The sequence below is a fragment of the Rattus norvegicus genome, chromosome 7 (assembly GCF_036323735.1).
Source record: "Rattus norvegicus strain BN/NHsdMcwi chromosome 7, GRCr8, whole genome shotgun sequence".
Taxonomy (NCBI): domain Eukaryota; kingdom Metazoa; phylum Chordata; class Mammalia; order Rodentia; family Muridae; genus Rattus; species Rattus norvegicus.
Window position 1 is genome coordinate 107,159,993 of NC_086025.1, and position 21,058 is coordinate 107,181,050.

At 39.4% G+C, this 21,058-nt stretch overlaps 1 protein-coding gene and 1 non-coding gene across 20 annotated transcripts in view; one reads left to right on the top strand and one right to left on the bottom strand.

Moving 5' to 3' along the window:
• Ptk2 (protein tyrosine kinase 2) overlaps positions 1-21,058 on the bottom strand; it is a 205,136-nt gene that overhangs the window by 144,263 nt on the left and 39,815 nt on the right. For 11 of the 19 annotated variants that reach the window (XR_010052943.1, XR_005486550.2, XM_063263051.1 and 8 more), the window contains one exon: positions 11,700-12,013. The exons of 7 other annotated variants lie outside the window; for them this stretch is intronic. Coding sequence is in view for 9 of the 12 variants with exons in the window: in XM_063263051.1 (XP_063119121.1) it covers positions 11,700-11,799 (100 nt within the window). In the remaining 3 variants the exon portion in view is untranslated. Of the gene's footprint in view, positions 1-11,699; positions 12,100-21,058 lie in introns of those variants that run through there. One more of the 19 variants, NM_013081.2, reaches the window with a different exon arrangement.
• Positions 1,243-1,379, top strand: LOC120093952 (small nucleolar RNA SNORA8). The gene has a single exon (XR_005487662.1). It is a non-coding gene; the product is annotated as a small nucleolar RNA SNORA8 (small nucleolar RNA).

Consider the following 21,058-nt stretch of genomic DNA (forward strand, 5'->3'; position numbering starts at 1 on the left):
AGACCCTATTTTTTAAAAAATTAAATGTGTATTGTAGTTCCAACTCCAGGGGTCCAATACCTTCTTCTCAGGTACCAGACATGCATCTGGTACACAGACATAAAGAAACAAAACACTCATACACATAAAATAAATTAATCTAAAACAAATTTTAAAGCTTCTCAAAGAGGAAATCGAAAACTTGAAATTCTGAAATTAGGTTTGTGGCAAAGGACTGTGTTTTAATTTTAAACCTGTTCAATCCAATACTTTTTCTTGGGGGATGGGGTGATAAGAGCTGAAATTATGGCCACACACAGACTAGTATGTTAAGCAAACACTCTACTACTTACTCCAGACCAATGCTCTTATAAAATACAATAAAAAAGATTTTCTAAAAAGTAAACTTAAAAAAACCAAAAGCTTAAAGAGACATCAAAGCTGAGAATTTTGTTTCTATCATTAATGTTAGTAAATGGAAAAATGTCTGCAAGTCTGCTATAAAGGTTTCCAAATGCTTACAGAAAGTCACCAACATTGTGCCTAGTTTAGACCAGGCACAATCCCAGTGCCAACATTAGTCTGGTAGGCCATGCTTAATAGCATCCTAGCTGAGCACCAGCGACTTTAAATCCTAATCAGACTGTCAGGTTGAAGTTGGTTTAGCCAAGAAATCAATTGCTTCCAGGACCACAGTGCTGGGCTGACTGCTTTGGGTGTCCCTTGAATCAACAAGAAACACCTCTACGGTCTTAACTGCCTACAGTTCTTGAAAAGGTTGGATAGTCTTGAATCAAAATGGGAAGATCTGAGACTCAATCTCCAAGTGGTTATAAGTAATACAGAAGAAGTATTGCAGCCAATTAAGCCAACCAGGTTCTTTTCCTCATGGGGACAAAGGATGCCAACAGTGGCCTCTGAGGTGGTATAGCTTGTACAGGATCTCCTAAGTGGTCTTGAAGACAACTTTCTGGTTAATATTCCCGCCTCTGATCTCCTGCCTCCTCCAGTGGCTTTGTGTGGTGCTTTTGAGAAGCTCAAGGACACAATGGCCAAGGTTCACACTGGCCACAAGGTTCACAAAGTTCATCATGCCCATCCACACCAAGCTGCAGAATACAGAATGTGTGACTGAGTTGTTGTGTAAAGCCAAGTGTAAGTTCCCTGGCCACCAAAAAAAATCCACACCTCAAAAAAGTAGAGCTCCACCAAGTTTTATGTGGATGAATTTGAAGACATTGTAGATAAAAGGCTGTTCATCTTTGCACTGCATGGTATCTGCACTCAGCAGTTCTTTCCTGTTGGGTATTCAAAAGACAGTGTGATAGAAATTCACTATCTGGCATCGTTGGTTTCTTGGCTTTGAGCATGTTAAACCTGGTATTTCTAATGATACAGTTTATTCCATATGTACATATTTCTGGAATAGGTGTGCTGGAGAGGAAGGCAGAGCAACTTGAAAGTTTGATCTCAATGTGGGTTCTGGGGAATAAGTGGTCTTTAAAGACTGGTTGCTTGCTGAATAAACCATTCCTTTTCTTCCTAGGGTGTCACAAGTGAAACCTACCTTAAAATGATTTTTAAAGCTAATTGAAGAAGAGTCCCTAAAGTAAATAGAAGAAATCCTCAAATCTTCTGGCTAAGAACTTAGAAGTTGCCAATGACTGTCTTTAAACAAAGGACAGATAAAAAAGGGCTGAAAGCACAACTGGATGACCTTGAGAAAGGGCTATTTTCAGATGACCTGGATGGGCAGCAGGAAATCAAAGCCCTTAAATAAAAATTTATTGACAATAAATAATTTTATACATTAAAAAAGTCCTTAAAAAAAAAAAGCAGTCCATCCCTGATTGGCTATGGGATTAAATATATCCCTCACTGTAAACCCCTGGGCAAGTAGAAATCCCTGGACACCTCATAGCACTTAGAGTGCTGAGTCCTACAATCATATTTGTGAATAAATCTCTAATCTAGTGGAGGGGTACCAGGACAGAAATACAAGGACAGTCTTCCCTCCTTTATAATCACTGCAGAGCACACAAAAGCAACAAGTGAGTGTGACTTCAGAAGCAGAAGAGTAGACCAAGGAAAAACTAGTCCACAACCAGGCTTTAGAACAGGACAAAATTCTGGACTAAGGGCAAAGAGAAAACTGGAAAAAGCCCAGTAACCTAGGAGGACCTACCTGTAGAACCATGCAGAAAAAAAAAAGATGCCACAATAGCCCACATAGTCACCTTACACATACAGGTGTTTGAATTCATTTGCTTCTTAGTTTTGTCTAGTGATCCACTATGGAGAAACACGAGCAGTTTCTAGTCAAGGATCACTGCCTTAGCATTTCACTATCTTAAAACTAACTCACAGCGCTTTGCTTTTTAAAATTCTGTTAGGAATAAAAATGGTGTTACAACACTAGACAACTAAGTCAAGAGAACGAACATAAATTCCCAAGTTCTCACCACTCACATTTTCAGCAAGTCATTTACCTCACTCTGCATAACAATACCTAAACTGCCACATCGCTTACCCCGCAGGACCCTGGCAAGGACTACAGAGTCAACTATAAAGTCTACAGTGTGTTTTGCAAAATCAGCACTGTGTGTGGCATGACCACCCTGTTAATTCATTTCCTTCAAGTGACTCACACACCAATTTCATGTACAATACATTATTACAAGTAAGGACATTGGGGCACTCAGTGACGTTACAGAGCTGAAGAAACCTAATAGTGTTGCTCCAAAATCTGTTTTCATCCTCTATACTAAATGCTTGTTCCTCCAGTATGGTCCAAACCACAGCACATGAATCACAGGGAGCTTGTAAGAAGGAAGAATGCAGGAATACCATCCCAGAGTGGCCCATGTGAAATCTCAAGTTTGTAAGCTGTAACCCTAATACTGACAAGCTGTATCAAAACTTCCTCACTGCATTTATTACTTCCCATCTAAAAGACATCTGAGAGAAGACTATCACCTACAAGATGCTTTTTTTTGGCCATCAAGACCTATACATCCAGTGTACAGGTCGGTCTCACCTCAGACAGCTATAAACTTTCTTTGCTCACTATGTCCTGTTGCATCTGGGCCTTGCTGACCACACCACACATCAAGGGTTACCACTCTCTATTTCCAGAAAAGGCCAACTGCAATGTATTACGCTGTGGTCAGCAATCTCACTGATGCATTCATCCTGTCTCTTACAGGCCAAGGAATAGGCCACACCTTCCAACAGAGTAATTACTAAGAATATCTACTCAGCCACTATTACACCAAATATGTAGTAGGTACCAAGACACAGAAGGTAAGTGAGTCGCATTTGTGCATGTAGCACTACAAAGTGAAACAGGGCCTTGCATATCAGAGAAGATCTACTCATAGTCCAAGTAATTAATTAAAAGCAAAAATGAAGCAAAACAAAATATACTTCCTACCCTAGAAGAGTTTTCAGTCTAGCTGGGAGAAAAACCACAAAAGTTTACTAAGTACTTTTTAAAAAATTAAAATAAAAAAGGAGCCAAGTCAATGAGGAAAAGCAGAGAGCTGGCTGCTAGGAATCCAGTACTTAGGAAAACTCCAATACTTTGATAAGAAGGCACAGTTGACAGACATTTCCCCACTTATTTTATGAAGCATTAATACTTTGGTGATGACAATCTGAAAAAGATTACAAGAAAAAGTTATGAACTAATAACTTTCATGAACAGACAAAAATAATCTAAATAACAAATATACTGATCACAACAGCACAAAAACTAATGGTATATTATGTTTAAGAGCAAATTTATTATCAGGAGTACAAGGTCAGTATCCTAGTCACTGTTCTATTTTGCTGTGAAGAGACACCATGACCAGGGCAACTCTTATTGGGGGCCTACTTATAGTCTCAGAAAGTTAGTCCATTATCATCATAAATAGAGCATGGCAGCACACAGGCAAGCACGGTGTGAAAGAAAGACCTTTATATCCTGATTCACAGGCAGCAGTCAGAGAAAGACACACTTCCTCCCAACAATTAAACACCTACTCCAACAAGACCATATCTTCTCATTCTTCCCAACAGTCTGACAATTGGGAACCAAGCATTCAAATAAATGAGGTAGGGGTATTGTGTGTGGGGGCTGGGGGAGGGAGGATTTCTCATTCAAACCACCACCTTCCACTCGTTAGTCTCCATAGGCTTGTAGCCTATGTATGTCATATCATATTACAAAATGTGTTCAGTCCAATTTCAAAAGTCCCCACAGTCTACCACAGTCTCGACACTTAAAAACTCCAAAGTCTCTTCTGTGAATTAAGGCAATCTCTTAAGTGGAATTCTATAAAAATCAAAAATCAAAAGGCAGATTACATACTTCCCAAATGCAATGAGACAGAATATTCATTACATTCCAAAAGGGAAGAAAGGGAGCATAGTAAGGGAATACTGGACAAACTACTAGCAAATACTAGCAGGGCAAACTCCAAACTCTGCATCTCCATGGATAATGTCAGACAATTTTTCAGATCTACTTTCAGCTTTGTTGGCTACAACACAGTTCTCTCTTGGGTTGTTTCCATAGCCAGTCAGCAGCTCTCTTTGGCAGGTATCCTACTGCTCTAGCATTTCCAACAGCTTGGGCTCAGCAACATAATCCAGGCTTCACCTTCACCACTTCATACAACTGCTTCTCCTGGCCTCCATACAAGGACTCCCTTGACACATGCCTGGCCTCAGAGACTTTCCTTAGCTGTGGAGGAAGGTTCCATTACCCCTTTTCTGTATCCTTGACTCTAAAACCAGAATCATGTGACCAAAGCAGTCAAGTTCTTCTACTTGCTGGGGCTGAACCTGGTCCCCTCCTTCAATTACTACCCCATCAGCTTTCTGTGGTTGATGTTTTCTTCCCTTTTAAGCTTTCATTTAATTCCTTTTCACCAGTTGGAAGCTTAGCTAGGTCTTGCTCTAAGATTACCACTCCCTTTTTATTCTATTTAGCATTACGCTTTTCTTTAAACTTTTTATCTCCTGTACACAGGAATTTCTATCTTCAACATTGTATTTTCTGGTGCTCCTCTTTTCATCTCAACTGTATACTTTTTATATCTTTGTCCTGTTTTTTTTTTTTATTGTAGATCTGCATAAGAGCAACCATTAATAACCAAGTAACACAATCAATACTAGGTTGTCTTGAAATCTCCCCTAGCAACACCATTAATCCAAACTTCGAGTTAGCTTCCAGCAGATGTTTTTGAGCAAACACAGAAAGCAACTATTCTTACCAAAATATCACAAGACCATGCTTGTGATTAGCCACTTGCTAATATTTTTCCCCTCTGAAACCTCTTGAGGCAAGCCCTACAGGTTACATCACCCTCAGAACCATTGTCTTCTTTGCTTCTACTAGGATGGCCCAGTATGTACTATTTAGTTCAACCACCTTTCTAGTCCAAAGACACAATATTCTGTTTAGTCCAAAGTCTTTCATATTTCCTCCAAACAACGTGATCAGGCCTATCACAGTAATACTTCACTTCTGGTACCAACTTGATCCTTAGTCACTGTTCTACGGTTACGAAAAGACACCATGATCAAGACTCTTAAAAAAGAAAGCACTAAATTAGAGGCTGTCTTGCAGTTTCAGAGTTAGTCTGCTATCTTCATCTCAGGAAGCACACAGAAAGGCATGGTGCTAGAGAAGCAATTAAGAGTTCTACATCCTGATCCACAGGCAGCAGGCAGAGAAAGACAATGGGCCTGGCATGCACTACTGTAACTTCAAAGCACTCTTCCAACAATGGCACACATACTTCAACAAGGCCACATCTCCTAATCCTTCCCAGCCATCCACCAATTGGGAACCAAGCATTCAAATACATGGGGAGGTGAGGGTAGAGAGCACAATCTTCGATCCCCACAGTTGGCTTAGCACTCAAAACTTAATATATCAGACTAGGAGATACACACACACACACCACACCTCGCCTCAATGCTTCAGCATAAGCCTAGCACCTGAATGACCTGGGTTCAATTTCTACCATCAAAACTATATTTAATTTAATAATTAACACCATAATAGATCACACTGTTTTTTTAATTTATGTGATCAACAGAGGTAGAAAAATATTTGAAAAACTTTAACATCTTTCTCACTATAAATAAAAAAATTCATAAAACAAAGAACTAAAAGGAATTTTTTTCAAATAATAATAATTAAAAATACAAAGCTAGAGCTAACACATTAACCCTGAACACTTTCTTCCTGAAATCAAAACAAAGATTAAATGAATAAAATCTCTTTTTTTTTTAAAAAAGGGTAGAACCTATGATTCTTAACATGCAAACATTAGACAAAGTGAACGACAATTCCATTATGATATTATCATATTTCCATTTCAGCAAATACTTCCCCAGAACAAAACAAACACTGATAATGAGCCACAGTGAAAGAATAAAATAAAGATATGCCCACTGCAATATTATGGTGAGGGGCTGTCACTATGTTCACAACAAAAAAGAGGAAGGTGGGCACAACAGGGTCATCCTGTTAAGACATCAGAAGCAACATCTATCTGCCTACCACATTGGAAAAGACAAAGTCATGTTTCCTAAAGGAAAACTATTCCTCTCTCATTCAACCACTTTTAAGCAAAATTAGGTTAGAATTTATCTGCAACTTAGATTATTTCATCCCATGGCAGAAAAGAGAGAAAGTCAGAGAAAAAAAAAGGAAGGTCACTCTCTTCCAGGCATACTGCCCTCCCATCAAGCCTCTTGGTCAAACATTCTGCCGGGGGGTTTGTTTCTTCCTCCACCTTCTAGGATAAGCCTCTCAGGTGGGTCGACCTGACAAAGTACTTTAGACTGTCACCAGACTCCCAACTTGGATGTAACATTCACCACCTTCTATCAATTCAGGGAGCAGAAATCTGTGCCTTTTACTCCTTAGTATCAGCCAAGCATTGACAAATACATTCAGCAAATATCGAATGCTCACTAAAAACTTGTAAAATGAATTAATGACTTCAGAGAAAAATACTTAGGAGTAGAATCTATGGACTGGAGAAAAGGCTCAGCAGCTAAGAGTACTGACTGCTCTTCCAGAGGTCCTGAGTTCAATTCCCAGCAACCACATGGTGGCTCACAACCATCTGTAGTGGGATCTGATGCCCTCTTCTGGTGTGTCTGAACACAGTGACAGTGTACTCACATATATACAATAAATGAATAAAATCTTTTTTTTTAAAAAAAGGGTAGAACCTATGATTCTTAACATGCAAACATTAGACAAAGTGAACGACAATTCCATTATGATATTATCATATTTCCATTTCAGCATGCAGAGAGTGGTGATTAAGAACATTCACACTTGTGCCAAAACCCCACTGTGTAGAACCTGACTCTGCTTTCTGTGACCTAAGGAACTATTGCTAAGTTATTTAACTTCAATGTTTCAATATCACATATGCAAAACTGGGATGCTGATAACACTATCTCAGAGGTCTTTGTGTGAAATGAATGGAGCCATACACATGTGCAAGCTTAGCTCATATGTGGCATTTAGCATCTGTGGAATAAACATTAACAGTTACAAGATACACAGAGCTTACTTTCTCTTTCTCTTGCTCCCTCCCTCCACTTCTCCCTCTTCCCCCTCTCACAAAAACACACACACACACACACACACACACACACACACACACACACAACAACAACAACAACAACAACAAAAAATTTGCTACCCTTTAGGCTGCAGAGATGGATAGCTCAGTGATTAAGAGCACTGCCTACTCTTGCACTTGCACTTCCTATTCTTCCAGAGGACAAGGATTCAATTCCCAGCACCCACATGGAGCTGTCTGTAACTCTAGGTTCAAAAGATCTAAGATCCCCTGGCCTCTATGGGCACCAGGCACACATGTGCTATAGATATACATGCAGACAAAGCATTAACACACATAAAATAAGGAGGGAGTGAGAGAGGGGAGAGAATTCTAACAAATTAGGGTAAAGCGGGGAGGGGGCAGTATTTAGTGAAATAGTCAGAAAGGCTCAAAGAACTGACAAGAGTTGAAGACCAAAGCCACACCACACACGTCTATCAGCTATAGGCAAAGTGTTAAGCTAAAGTCTACACACTCTTTTATTTTCAAAAGAAACCAAAACACACACTCACTGAGATTGGAATAGTCAATCTGATGAGTCTAAAACTAGGCTTAATCAAATACAACATAATATAAGGAAAAGAATGTAGCTCCAAAAAGAGCCTTTAAAATAACACTTACTCTACACAGAATGCATTAACAAATATTTAAAATAATACTCACTTGTGCCAACTACTTACTATGCAGAAAAAATTCTGACAACTCAAACGATGTTAAAATTTAGTAAGGAAGACAGAAACCAGACAGGTTAAATCTAAAATGACATGTCACAGTACTTGCAGTGTCAGGGCAGAGTGCAGGCTCTGGTGGAAACCCTGGAAAGGATCTGGGTAGGTTGAGAAATGAAAGTTCATCTAAGGGGTACTCTAATTGTAAATGGGACTCGGGGAGCTCTAAGGGGGCATCAGCATATACACAAGGTCTGAGAGGGAGATGCCAATGTGCAAGGCGCTGAAAATCTGAAGTGACTACACTGCTAATGAGCAAGACAATAGCTCAAAGCTGAGGAAGGCAAGAGAGGCAGGATGAAGTGAGACCTGTGGAGCACAGTAAAAATGTGGGATGTTATCCAAATCTGGTAAGCCACTGACCAGCTTTAAATATGAACATATCAGATTTTTATTTTCACAAAATCTAAAGGATGAACAAACAGGTATGAACACAGTAAGACCATACATTAACAGAGGGGTAAACTGATTAACTCAAGATATACCCTGGATATATAACAATCAGAATAAAATGATAGACTTGTGTGTGGAAAGGAAAGTCCAAGAGGCATCCTGGATCTAGAGCATGAATAAGTGTATGGGAGCCCAGTGTGTACTAAGACGGAGAGGATTTGGGACAGCAACTAAGAGTCCCATCTCTGAAAGGTAACTGATACTTATGTATACCATGTACTATGAGTGTACACTCCAAGAAGCACTTGCCACTCCAGTATAAGAGAGAAGGAAAGCGGACAGATGGACAAATGGATGAACGAATAAAATTTTACATTCTTATGCAGAGTGTGACTTCAACCAAAGAAGTCAGAAGTACATAAAATCTCTACTACTAGAAAAAAAAAATTAAAGAAACCAGAAAACACACTTGTTCCTAACAAACCTCTGGCACCACTATGGTAACTGCCAATCTCCCTCATCCCCCACAATGATGGAACAACATACACTGATAACCAGAAAACCCCACAAGCAGGTTTTCCTCACCCAACACTTTGTAACCTAATGCTCTGAGAACACTTACACTTAGTATTCTTAATTAATACATATTTTATGCCTAAGAAACCACACTGTAAAAACATATCTCTCTTAAATATTTTAAAACATAATCTTCTTGGATGATTCTTCAAACTAGGCAATACACTATAAACTATTAAAGAACAAACCCTCAAGTGTTAAGGGTACCTTTAAGATCCACTTCAAAGTATACAAATATAGGTCTGTTCAACTATTTTTAGCCTGTCCTGGTAAGAATCTTATGTCTTCTTAAAACTGGGACACTGCTGTGTGTTTTGAGGTTAATGTGACTGGTTGAATGAAATGCATGGCTTAGGGGTCCATTTGCAAGCAGAGTTGTATATTCTTTGGATCTGATCTTCTAACTTTATCTACACACTGTAACTGTTATATTTGAAATAACTTAAGTCAGTTAATTCTTTGATCATGAAGACAATATTAACAAGTTTAGGGACAAGTCCCCTGCCTTCTGGTCCTAATGCAAGAAAGTAAAGCAAGCAGCAGAGAAGTTTCTGAAGACAGCTGCACTGGGCAATCACTGCATAAAGCATGTGCTCAGCTGAGAAGGCAAGGTGACAAGCCCCTCCACCTGAACCACCAGAGTAAAACAGAGGAGGCACCCGGCCCTGCATGTAGACACTGAGCTCACTGTGCCTCACTGTGTCCTTGATATGTCCCAGTTCCCATCCTCTGCTTTGAGAACTTTGCTCCCTCAGTCTTTCATCTACAGAAAGGTCCATTTTAAGTAAAAATCAACTATTTGTACTTTCTCTAATAGTCTGCAAACACTTGCAAAGCAAGTTGTTTTGATCAATTTCTTCTTGATGAGTCAACACTACTAACTCTTTTCTGTCAAAAAGTTTTCATTTGCGGTTGGGGATTTAGCTCAGTGGTAGAGCGCTTGCCTAGGAAGCGCAAGGCCCTGGGTTCGGTCCCCAGCTCCGAAAAAAAAAAAAGAACCAAAAAAAAAAAAAAAAGTTTTCATTTCTAGGACCACTTTAAGTAGGAAATCCAGCTGCTAACTATTCAACACTCCATTGGTCTAGGTCTGTAACTGTTGGCTAGTTACGGTCTGTGAGGAAATTGGGAGGACTTTTACTGCTCCCGTATACTATGGAGGTGCCATTCTGTATAAAATCTACAAATTCTTCAGTAACCCTAAACTCTGCCTCGGTTATGTTCATTCACATCACATGGTCCTCAGACCACAAAACTACAATTGTAAGAAGTCAATGTCTTTTAGATTTTGAGTACTTGGGTTCGGTCCCCAGCTCCGAAAAAAAAAAAAAAAAAGATTTTGAGTGCTTCAATTTAACTTTACAAAATCTTTACTCTGAGTACCTATGTAATAAAGTAACCGGTGCTTTATTCAGATACCATAATACTCAAACAGTTTAAGTGTTGCAAGCTTTGGTGCAAAAGCCTAACACAAGTAGCAAAGACAAATCAACCAATGAAAACTAATCTTGAACTGCAGTGTGATGCTGACACTTCCTATTCTAGAGATACTAATATCTTTAACCTAAAAACTAAACTGAATAAGCCCTAGTTCATTCATCGAAGCACAGCTCTTGACCAAGTGTAGGCTCCTCTTTTGAAAGCCTTCCTAAGTACATTAACACAGTACCTAATACATTTCACATAGTGACATATTTTTGTAAAATCTTAAGTGTGTTAATGGCTTAAATATTCACCACTATGCTAAGCAAAACATCTAGTTAAATTTGTCTTAGGTCTTTACATCAATTTTATAGCTTCTTTAACTTATTAACTATGCTTTCTAAATGTTGCCTTGAATGCTACAGTGAAAATGCCCTACTTTATATTTACATTTCTGCATGAATACAAACTCTCACTAAAGTAGAAAATTCTTCACTCACAATATTCTTGACCTGTGGTAATAAACACAAAATAACAGAGCTTTGAGTTAAGTACTCAATGCATATAGACAATAAAGGAAACCCACCTTAAAACAACTAAGCCCACATTACCCCTTTCTCCTCTGGTCCTACAGTTAAAACTAATCACTTTGTTCTTTAAAAGCTTCTAGGCACAGAATAGATAATGGAGTGCTGAGTAAAAGGAAAGAACAAAAACACATGACTTGCGTACAGGACAAGTGATCTAAATCACTTGAGTACATTTCCATACAAACATTTCATTTTCTACTTGCAAAGTCACCTAACTGGTTTTATGTACCAGCAGTAAGCCTATACCACATCTTTTTTTTTCCTCAAATGTAATTGTAACTAAGTTCTGAAAGAACTATTACCTAGCTTTTTCAGTACAAAAGCATGAACTGACATAAGCACACACCGAAGAGATCTTTAAGTTGTTATACCTTTAGCCCAACACACTGGAAATGGACTACAGCCGCTTTTCTCCATATAGACGGCACCTGTAGATCTCAGGGCCTCTTGGCCTGCCCGTTCCAACAACATACACCCAATCCTATCAAGATCAAGCCAGGAGTCCGCACACAAAGTCCCAGTTCATCGCTCCGACAGCATTTGCTTGGATCCAAAGCAAGACTAAGCTTCCCCTGTGCTCCTTTTTTTCAGAGCCTGAAGCACGGTTTGAGAGGTGCTCCTTCTGTAACAGTTTCCAGCAGCTCCACGGTGGCCTCTCAGTTACTGAATCTTCTGCTTCCGAAATCTGAAACACAGACCGTCCTGGCCAGATTAAGCCAATGAACAGGATAAAACCAGCTAGTCATGAGACCCCATGGATCTGGGTTCCTAGATTCATTCAGGGAAAGGGAGAGGGGGAGGGAGAAAAGGGAGGAAAAAAGAAGTCCCAGAGCCAGCACCTTATGAATATGCTAATCTCGCCCTTCTGTTCACTTCATCTGGCCGACTTCTGTTTACAAAATGACAGTCGACTCTAAAATTGAGTAAGCTGCAAGCAAATCCAGTCTGACCCAGATCAACTGTCCATAGATGGTTCCTAACAATTCCTGTCTACAGAATCATACCTTTGGCACTTTACCAGTTTTATTCTGGGCTTAGACTAAAAATAATTAACTTGATGAAATACATTTTGAAAAAATGATCACAATCAAAGAAAAGAATTAAATGTGGAGGGGAATGACCTACATGAGCCCAAACTCCTCAGAGGTAAAGTATTTTCCCTCACTGATACTTTTACAATGCACCTTTACATACACGTAGATTATCTAGAAAACATAAACCAGAACTTAAAGGTAGCCAATTTACTTTAAAATATGCTTAAAGAATAATGAGATACAAAATTTTTTTCTAGCTTCAAGTATGATTTCTTTTTCTAGCCTCAAAAGATGAGTACTATCTCACACTGAAGTAGGACAGAAACTACTCTCATCGTTTACATTAGCAACTGTTTTTAAATGCAAAAATCATGACAAAAATCAGGCTATTTGAACACATTCCACATAAGCATCAGGACAGCAGGTAAGGGGTTAATTCCTTGTCCTTCAAGTATATGTGGTATATACTCAAACTCCACAGTTCATGCTTGCTTGGTATGTAGGTGACTCAGCAGTCACACAATCCCACAAACAGCCAAACTCAAGCACCTTCACTGTGCAAAGGGCCAAGGTTTTTCTATTAATTTGTCAACTTCAGAAATAAGGAGCTGAGCAAATACTTAGAACAAGAAGCACGTTTGTACCCAGCAATGCCCAGGACAGTTTTCTTCACTCCCATCACCTAACGAGATGATGCCTTTGACTCCAGGCTCCACTCAGACTTTAAACAGCTGTTAGAGCTCCAAAGACCATTCCTGAGCCACCCTGAAAACACATTATTCCCAGGCATGAACTATGGTCCTAGGCAACACTAAAAAGAAAGGGCTACAGAAAACATTTCAAGCAGGCTAGAAGAACAGAAGCAGCCAGCAAGAGAGCCACCAGATCCAAAACGATATCTTGGGCAGTACCCCCTCACTATAGACGAGGAAGGGTCACAGAGGACTACTGCCATTCAGTAAGAAGTAAGCACACTAAGCAAGACCACCATCTGCCTTACCACATGAGCATGGCCATCATCAATAAATGCACAAGTCATTCAAGTCAAGGGTGAGTCTATTAAAAACGTATGACTCTCAGAAACCACCACCAGCTACTCCTACTACCAGACTACACTCCACACCCACTGCACTAACTGTTACCAGACACCTTCAGAGCCAGAGCAGCAAGACTGCCAGACCTCCAACATGAGGGCACAGACACTGAAGGTGAGGCCCTGCTAGGATGGAGGACCACATGCTCAGCTCTGATACAGGAACTCTGAGTCACCCGTCCAATCCAGGAACCATTTGAGCCTAACTTGCTAACAGCCCAGGGACTCCCAGAACAAAATAAAGAGTGGTCCAGGCAAGGGATGAGGAGGATGGAGCTAAAACACTGGCAGGAACAGTAGAGGGGACAAGTAGAACCCTGAGAGAAGGGAATAGGAAGAAAGGGCAGGATGAACCCAGTTTCTGGTTTTAATTCATGGATGGGGTTCTCTCTACATCCTCTCACTAATTTAATTTATTTACTGTCCAAATATTCACACCTCTTAATGTGTAAGTTCTTAAGAGGTGGAAAAACCAGGTATGAAAGATGACTGATTTCTACAGTTACTCAGAGCAAATGACTAAAGGTATGCCTCGTACTCACTGAAACTGAGGCAGTAGTTACAAACCCTGAGAACCCATTGGCCCGCTGAGGATCGTGGGGTCAGCTGACAGCTGGAAAGGGGGTGGGAGAGGTGCATCACCAACAATCAAAAGGACTACCTTAACTTTTTCTAAAAATTATAGTTACAGTTAGGCATAGTGCTGTAAACCTTTAATCCCAATGCTTGAAGAGGCAGAGATAGGAGGATCTGTAAGTTCAAGGCCAGCCTGATCTACACCGAGAGATCCCATCTCAACAAACAAAAACATAGTTATAATCAAAATAATACTCCTTAGTCTATGACATAATCCCAGAGAGGGTTTTGATGATTTAGAGAGGTCAAGCATTTTTTAAAAACAGACATAGATCATAATGAAACCTAAAACAAAGCATTAAGAAGTCCTCTGCTCTCTATCTTTTATACAGAGCCAGCATTCACTGAAAAATTTCTGTGCTGTTCTGATTAATGTTTAGTATTAGCATAATTAAATACAACTCTAGTAAATTCTCCTTCACAAATAAACCCATTATATTAAAATTTACAAGAAAAAGATAGTACTTTTGTAGAACACCAAAGCCCTCCGTCCCTAGTCACTGCTGTCTTTCTTGCTTCAAAGGGATCTGTCAGTAAACTTCAGAATGCAGCCAGTGCGCTTCTCATTGACTACTGCTCACATTCTAATTCAGACTCCTGCAGGACTACAGCTGTAGCCTGCTTCTTCAGATTCTATCCTAAACCTAGCTGCTGCTGATGCTCTGAAAGAGCAAGCATATCATTTATTCCTCTATTTGAAACTCGGTCAACATACGCACCAAAATATTTAGCAGAGTATGCAAAGCCCTGTGTGATATGGCTCACCTGCCTACACCTTCATCTCATAATTATCTATCTCTTGGTTTCCACAGCACTAACCACTGCACTGACTTTTCTACTGCTCTCTGCACATCTCAGTACCTCTGTACTGCCTGCCCCTCCTCGATGTGGGATAACCTTGCCTCAGCTTTTACAGTCATGCCCTTTCCCTACAGTGTCTTGCTCAAATATCACCTACTCAATGTGTTCTGTCCTGAGCACTCTATCTGAAACTACAGAGCCTATCTACTTTTCTACTGCATTTTCCCACATGGTTTACTGACACACAGTTTACTGCTCAATTGCTCCACTACAAGCAAACTGTGATCGGAGGTAAAGGTGTGTGTATCTATTCCAGCATAATCTCCAGCATCTTACTGTATACATAGCAGCTACTACAGAGGTGTGGAAGTCATGTTCCACCCATCCTCCTTTTGCATCAAGGCAGTAAGAAAATGGTGAGGGAATCAATCTGTGTTTTTTATCCTAGCCCACAGAAAATGTACAGTATAATAATATACCCTAATGGTAAATCCTATCTCCATCTTGGACACCATGTCACCTCCAGGTCCCACTGGTCAGAACCTGATGAACAGTTACAGAATGAATATTAAAAAAAAAAAAAAAAAAAAAAAACAACATAGAGCCTAACACAAATGTGACTGTCTCTAGCCCAGCTACACAGTACATCACAGGTGACTGAAGAAGTACCAACTGCAAAACTGCACTAAAACCATCAGGCTAGTGAGCAATGCGATTAGCATGATCAGTATGCAGGAAGGTAACTCTAGAAGCCTTCAAATGCTGTGCACAATCTGTCCAACCTGGCTTGCAAGTCACTGTGAATGAACTCTATTTTTTAAATTTTTATTTTTTTTAATTGTGTGTATTGTATGTGTGCAAGTTTTCACAGATTCCAGAAGGTACCAGAGCCCTGGGAGTTGGAGTTATTGGCAGCTGTGAGCCACCTGATGTGGGTCCTGGGAACTGAACTCAGGTTCTCTGCAAGAGCAGTATTGAGCTCTTAACCACTCAGTCATCTCTCCAGCTCAGCATAAACATTTTAACAAATGAACTGTTATAAATGTCGACAAAAGCATATCATAAAAATAAGAAACTGGCTTTTATGTTCTTATAATGCTACAGTAGCTTTATTTAAACACATCAGAATACTTTTGGAAACAATAAAGAATAAATAAATATTCTTTGTCAGCTGACTAGAGGAATATCTAGAAAAAAATAGTATTCTGGCAAATAGACTTACATGTACATTTCTAAGTCTGTGACCTATGTTTGTATGAGGAATTGAACATTTAAATAAATACGCTTCCAATTAGCATCCAGTATTGATAATATATGACAACTTTTCAGTGCTAGAAATCTCATTCTAAGCTTACATCTATTAAGATTACTAATTATTGGGCTGGAGAGATGGCTCAGAAGTTAAGAGCACTGACTGCTCTTCCAGAGGTCCTGAGCTCAATTCCCAGCAACCACATGGTGGCTCACAGCCATCTGTAATGGGATCTAATGCCCTCTTCTGGTGTATCTGAAGACAGCTACAGTGTACTCATATAAATAAAATAAATAAATCTTTTTAAAAAAATGATTACTAATTATCATTTCTCTCGCTGCGTATCATTGCTTCCACTAAAAAATAATTTTCTCAAAATTAGTCCGTCAACAAAAATTATGGCCTGATAGACATTAGGGTTCTATTAATGGAAACAAAGACTATAATACCTTCTGAAAGCAAAGACAACAAGCAGCTTCCTAGAACAACAAACTCCCTGCCAACTTTGAAACAACTGCTGTACCTCTCTTCCGTCATGCTGCAGGAAGCTGGAGAAGGCACTCAATTTATAACAACTACCCGTCACCAGCAGGAACCTCAGTTTCAGTGTTTGTAGAACAAGGACACTGCTAATACCCACCCTCTAGCCAGCACTGACTGCAGGCCAGCCAGCCACAACACTAATATGAATACCAAGCTACCCCTTGCTATGTGCCAGACCTTGCTCAGAGCACTTTTAAAATGTCTGCTCACCTCATTTTCACTAACAACCCAAGGAGGCAAATACTATCACTCCATTACCACCACCACAACCTCAGCTTCACAAATGAAGAAACTAAAGCAGAGAGGTTAGTCAGTGTACAGCAATACCTAGGAATTGTAGGCCCCAATCTGTGTTCTTTCCCAATCGGCAGCAATGCTTGTGGCAGTTTTATCAACTAATACTCATACAGCTACAAAGATACTATTACAAACCCTGTGACACTAACAACTGAAGAGAGAAACTGGACAACTCATCCACTATTAAACTACTATTTAGCAGCCTAATGGGAATACTCAAAGGCACCAAACCATCAGAAAACAGGCAAAATACACAGAAGCCATCACCTACAGTATAGCCTACCCCAAAAACTACAAGGATTTCAGAGAAGAGGCCAGAAATAGGCTCTGTACCCAGGGTTCATTTCACCTACAGAGGACAAGTGAATAGTGAAGACCAATGGAACAAGAAGGAAGAGAACAAACACAGGCTTCTTCTACCCTTTCAGAGTATCTGGCATCTAACACTTGTTGTTTCAAGTGTCCTGCTGTCTGCTTCTTCTGTGTTTGTGCAAAGACCCTAAATAAGCACTAGAGACCTCAAAAGAAATAGGGCAGAAGTTCATAGCTCACAAAGGTAACAACTTGAACCAGAGTGTTCAGAGCCCTGAAATATGAGAGACAGAGACACCCTTAACTGGTGCCCCAAGTGTGGGGCTTCAGCCTCAGAGGAGATAAGAAATTGTTTCTTTAAATAGAATGAAAAATAAGAATTCAGTATTCTCAACCCAAGGAGTTGTGACCATAAGAGAGAGTAAAATAGCATAGTTCCTCCCAGTCCTCTGGGACAAAGAAAGCATTTTATACAAGTAGAGGTGTTTTCTAAGATCCAGAGGAGCAAAATACTAGAGCAAACAGCTCTGCGGCTTTGTACAAGTGACTATAAAATTAAATCCTTGATTTCCTAAACTAGAAAACATTGATGTTGAAAATTGGAAACACATAGGAGCTAATGTAGCTAAAAGCCCATGAAAGGAGGGATAAAATCCCTGTCAATTATTTTGTAAGATAAACTACAGTAATATATTATTTGACCCTCCTCAGGAAGATCATAAAGAGAAAATTTTAAAATCCTCTGCCAGACACATCTTGACAGGTCTTGGCAGGCCAGATCAAGTAAACCCTGGGCCATTCAAACAGGGGGCTCCAAGCCCTCTGGCTGAGCTGCACAAATTGACAGACCCTGGCTTCATGGCCCTTCCATTGCCCTACCAATGTCCTTCCCACTGAGTCTAACACCTGAATCTGGTTGGGCAACAGTTATTTCCCACTCTTGTCCACCCTTAGACTCTAACAACCCCAAGACCCAACACCCCAAATGAGCACTAGAGTTCAACAGTCCCAGAGCTTGGGGTTTTTTTTTCCCCCCCTCACATTGGTAATAATCCAGTGTGGATTGATCAACAGCCCCTTTGAGGGAAAAAAATTAAAACAGGTCCAACTACTAGTACAAGAACAATTCTAACTAGGGCATAGAGAACCTTCCGGTAAAATTTGAAAGTTATATGATCTATATTAGATAGATAGATAGATATAGATATAGATATAGATGCTACTAGGAAAATGAATGGGGAGGAGTGTTTCAGACAAGACTGCCTGATACTATGATTTCCTCAAGGACATTACATTATTATACTTGACTTAAAAACTATGTTTTCTTTATTCCTTCACGACCTGATATTGACCAGCTAAAGAAGAACTTGGTAGACAAGACTGAAAAAACCGGGGACAGTCAGAGTGGTCAACACCCCTGACCCCCAGGAGAATGAAAAAAGCCAAGAGGCAGAAATGAATGTTTAAATCACAGGCTCAACTGTTTAAAATTGTCATAAATTTTGAAGATTGAAAATCTTATGTAAATAGTCATAGGTTTAAATCTTTAAAAATTAATGACCATTGTTAATTATGTTTTAATTATTTAATTAATTATTTGGTTTTTTAAGTTTTGTGCTAGTCCTTGGTAAGACATAAATGATCAGACTCTAACAAGGGAAGAAGTTAGAAGAGGCTCACAAAAGCCCATGCTCTACTGAAGGCATGTGTTACAAAGTATTCCAAACTTTTAGTGTAAAACCGGTAGTAGGTCTCTTGACATCTGGAACTAAGGCTGTCGGTGACTGAGGCATTTGCTGTTAAGTGTGCACAGTACCCCTCCCTGTCTAGTCAGTTGTAGAGTACTGACCCAGAGATGGCATGGGGCCCTAGGGGCTACAGAAAAATATCATTGTGTCATATCTGGAACTTTACTTTTTCAAACAGCTCTTTACACATTTCCTTTCTAGGAATATGTAAAGTCCTTGTTGTTTCCCTAACTTATTAGCTTATTCTTCCTCTGGGGACAATAATGGCCCTACTTACATTAGCAAACACTTTAAGGAATTCTGCAATTTATGAAATATTAATCAATGTTATTAGAATCTCTTTTAATTCACAGGGTTAAGCTACTATGGAACAACAACAACAAATATTTTTAAAAATAAAACCCACCTAAATCTTCACATATTATGCCACATTTGGCCATGCTAACTTTAATTTTTTTTCCAACAATGTTTCTGCTGCTGCCCAAAAACATTTGCCCTAAATGAGACACAGAAACTAATCAATGGAAGCATCCTGATATGCTAATACCAGGATGAGGTTATGCTTTTTCCTTTCTAGAAAATGAATAAAGTCCCAAATGGCTCCCACTCCAATACACCTAAGATAGCATCCCAAAGACCACTGGACAAATAAAGTATCTGAAAATGGACAACAAACCCATCAAGAGTGAGATGTCCCCAGAGGAAGAGTAAGCTAATAACTTAGGGAAACAACAAGGACACAGTATTAGTGACCTAAAAATATGATGCTGCTATGTTATCTGACTATATGTTAATTCTCAAGCTTGTCAATGAAGAATCCAAATGCTTTTTGTCAGGGGGACATAAAAGGCACACCTGTAATAGGAGACAATAAAGTATTATTTTGCCATGCTAAGCATTGTTTTTAGGCTTTTTTTATTACTAGTTCCAGAAATGATTACTGAACTACAAAGGAAGGTTCAAAAATGGCCTGTATGATTAGTAAAACTACTTATATTACAACAAAAATATTAGCAAAAATTAGTTGAGTGGGTGAATTAAGAACCATAGTCTAACAAAATACTATTATAAATTATTTGTTATTCAACATAATCTTAGTTGTCATCAATTTCCTGGCATGTGTTCTCTTAATGTGTCAGATTTTTCTTATACTACCTATGGTCAAAGCAGTGATATGCATAAAAAGATAAAACAAAATCTCTCAAGTGACCTTGGAATGGCCATAATGGCTAAGATGGCTTTTCCTTTTCCCTGGTCCTCTGTTGGCTATTCTTTTAATCTTTTTTTTTTTTTCTCGGAGCTGAGGACCAAACCCAGGGCCTTGCGCTTGCTAGGCAAGCACTCTACCACTGAGCTAAATCCCCAACCCTCTCTGTTGGCTATTCTTATATTGTTATAGTCACCTATATTTGTTACACTAGCCAGGCAGGCAATGCATTCAACCTTCGTATCTATTACAACCACAATTTTCTCTTTAAAAAATAAAAAAGGGAATGTAGGAGTCATAGAGGTTCTTGTGCTCACGGATAACACTATAGGAACCAGGAATGTTAAATACACAGGACTGTTCCTTCAAAGAAAGGATTCATAACCTGTTAGCTGCCCAGAAGAATGGAAGCAGATGTGGTTAACAATCTGGTGACCTTTGTGTTATCTCTGTAGCAGAGCCCACACCAGATCTTCCTCCAGACCCTTATAATGAGCTTGTCAATCTATAGAACATATCTTTATGGAAGATAACACACGTACTTTTTTATAAAGAGTTGATGTAGTCATGTCTTAAGCTTTATTGTGCATACAGGATTAAGTTAATAATTATCACCAGGAAAGTTTTCACCAAAATGTGCTATGCTTAAATATGCCTAAAATAAACCACTCAAAATCAGACGCTCAGATCATTACTCCTGAAGATCACTCTGCTGGCCATGGTGGTCACAGACATAGAGATACACACAGACACACAGTCAGACACAGATGGTCAGACACACATACACTAGAACTCTGGAATACTGAT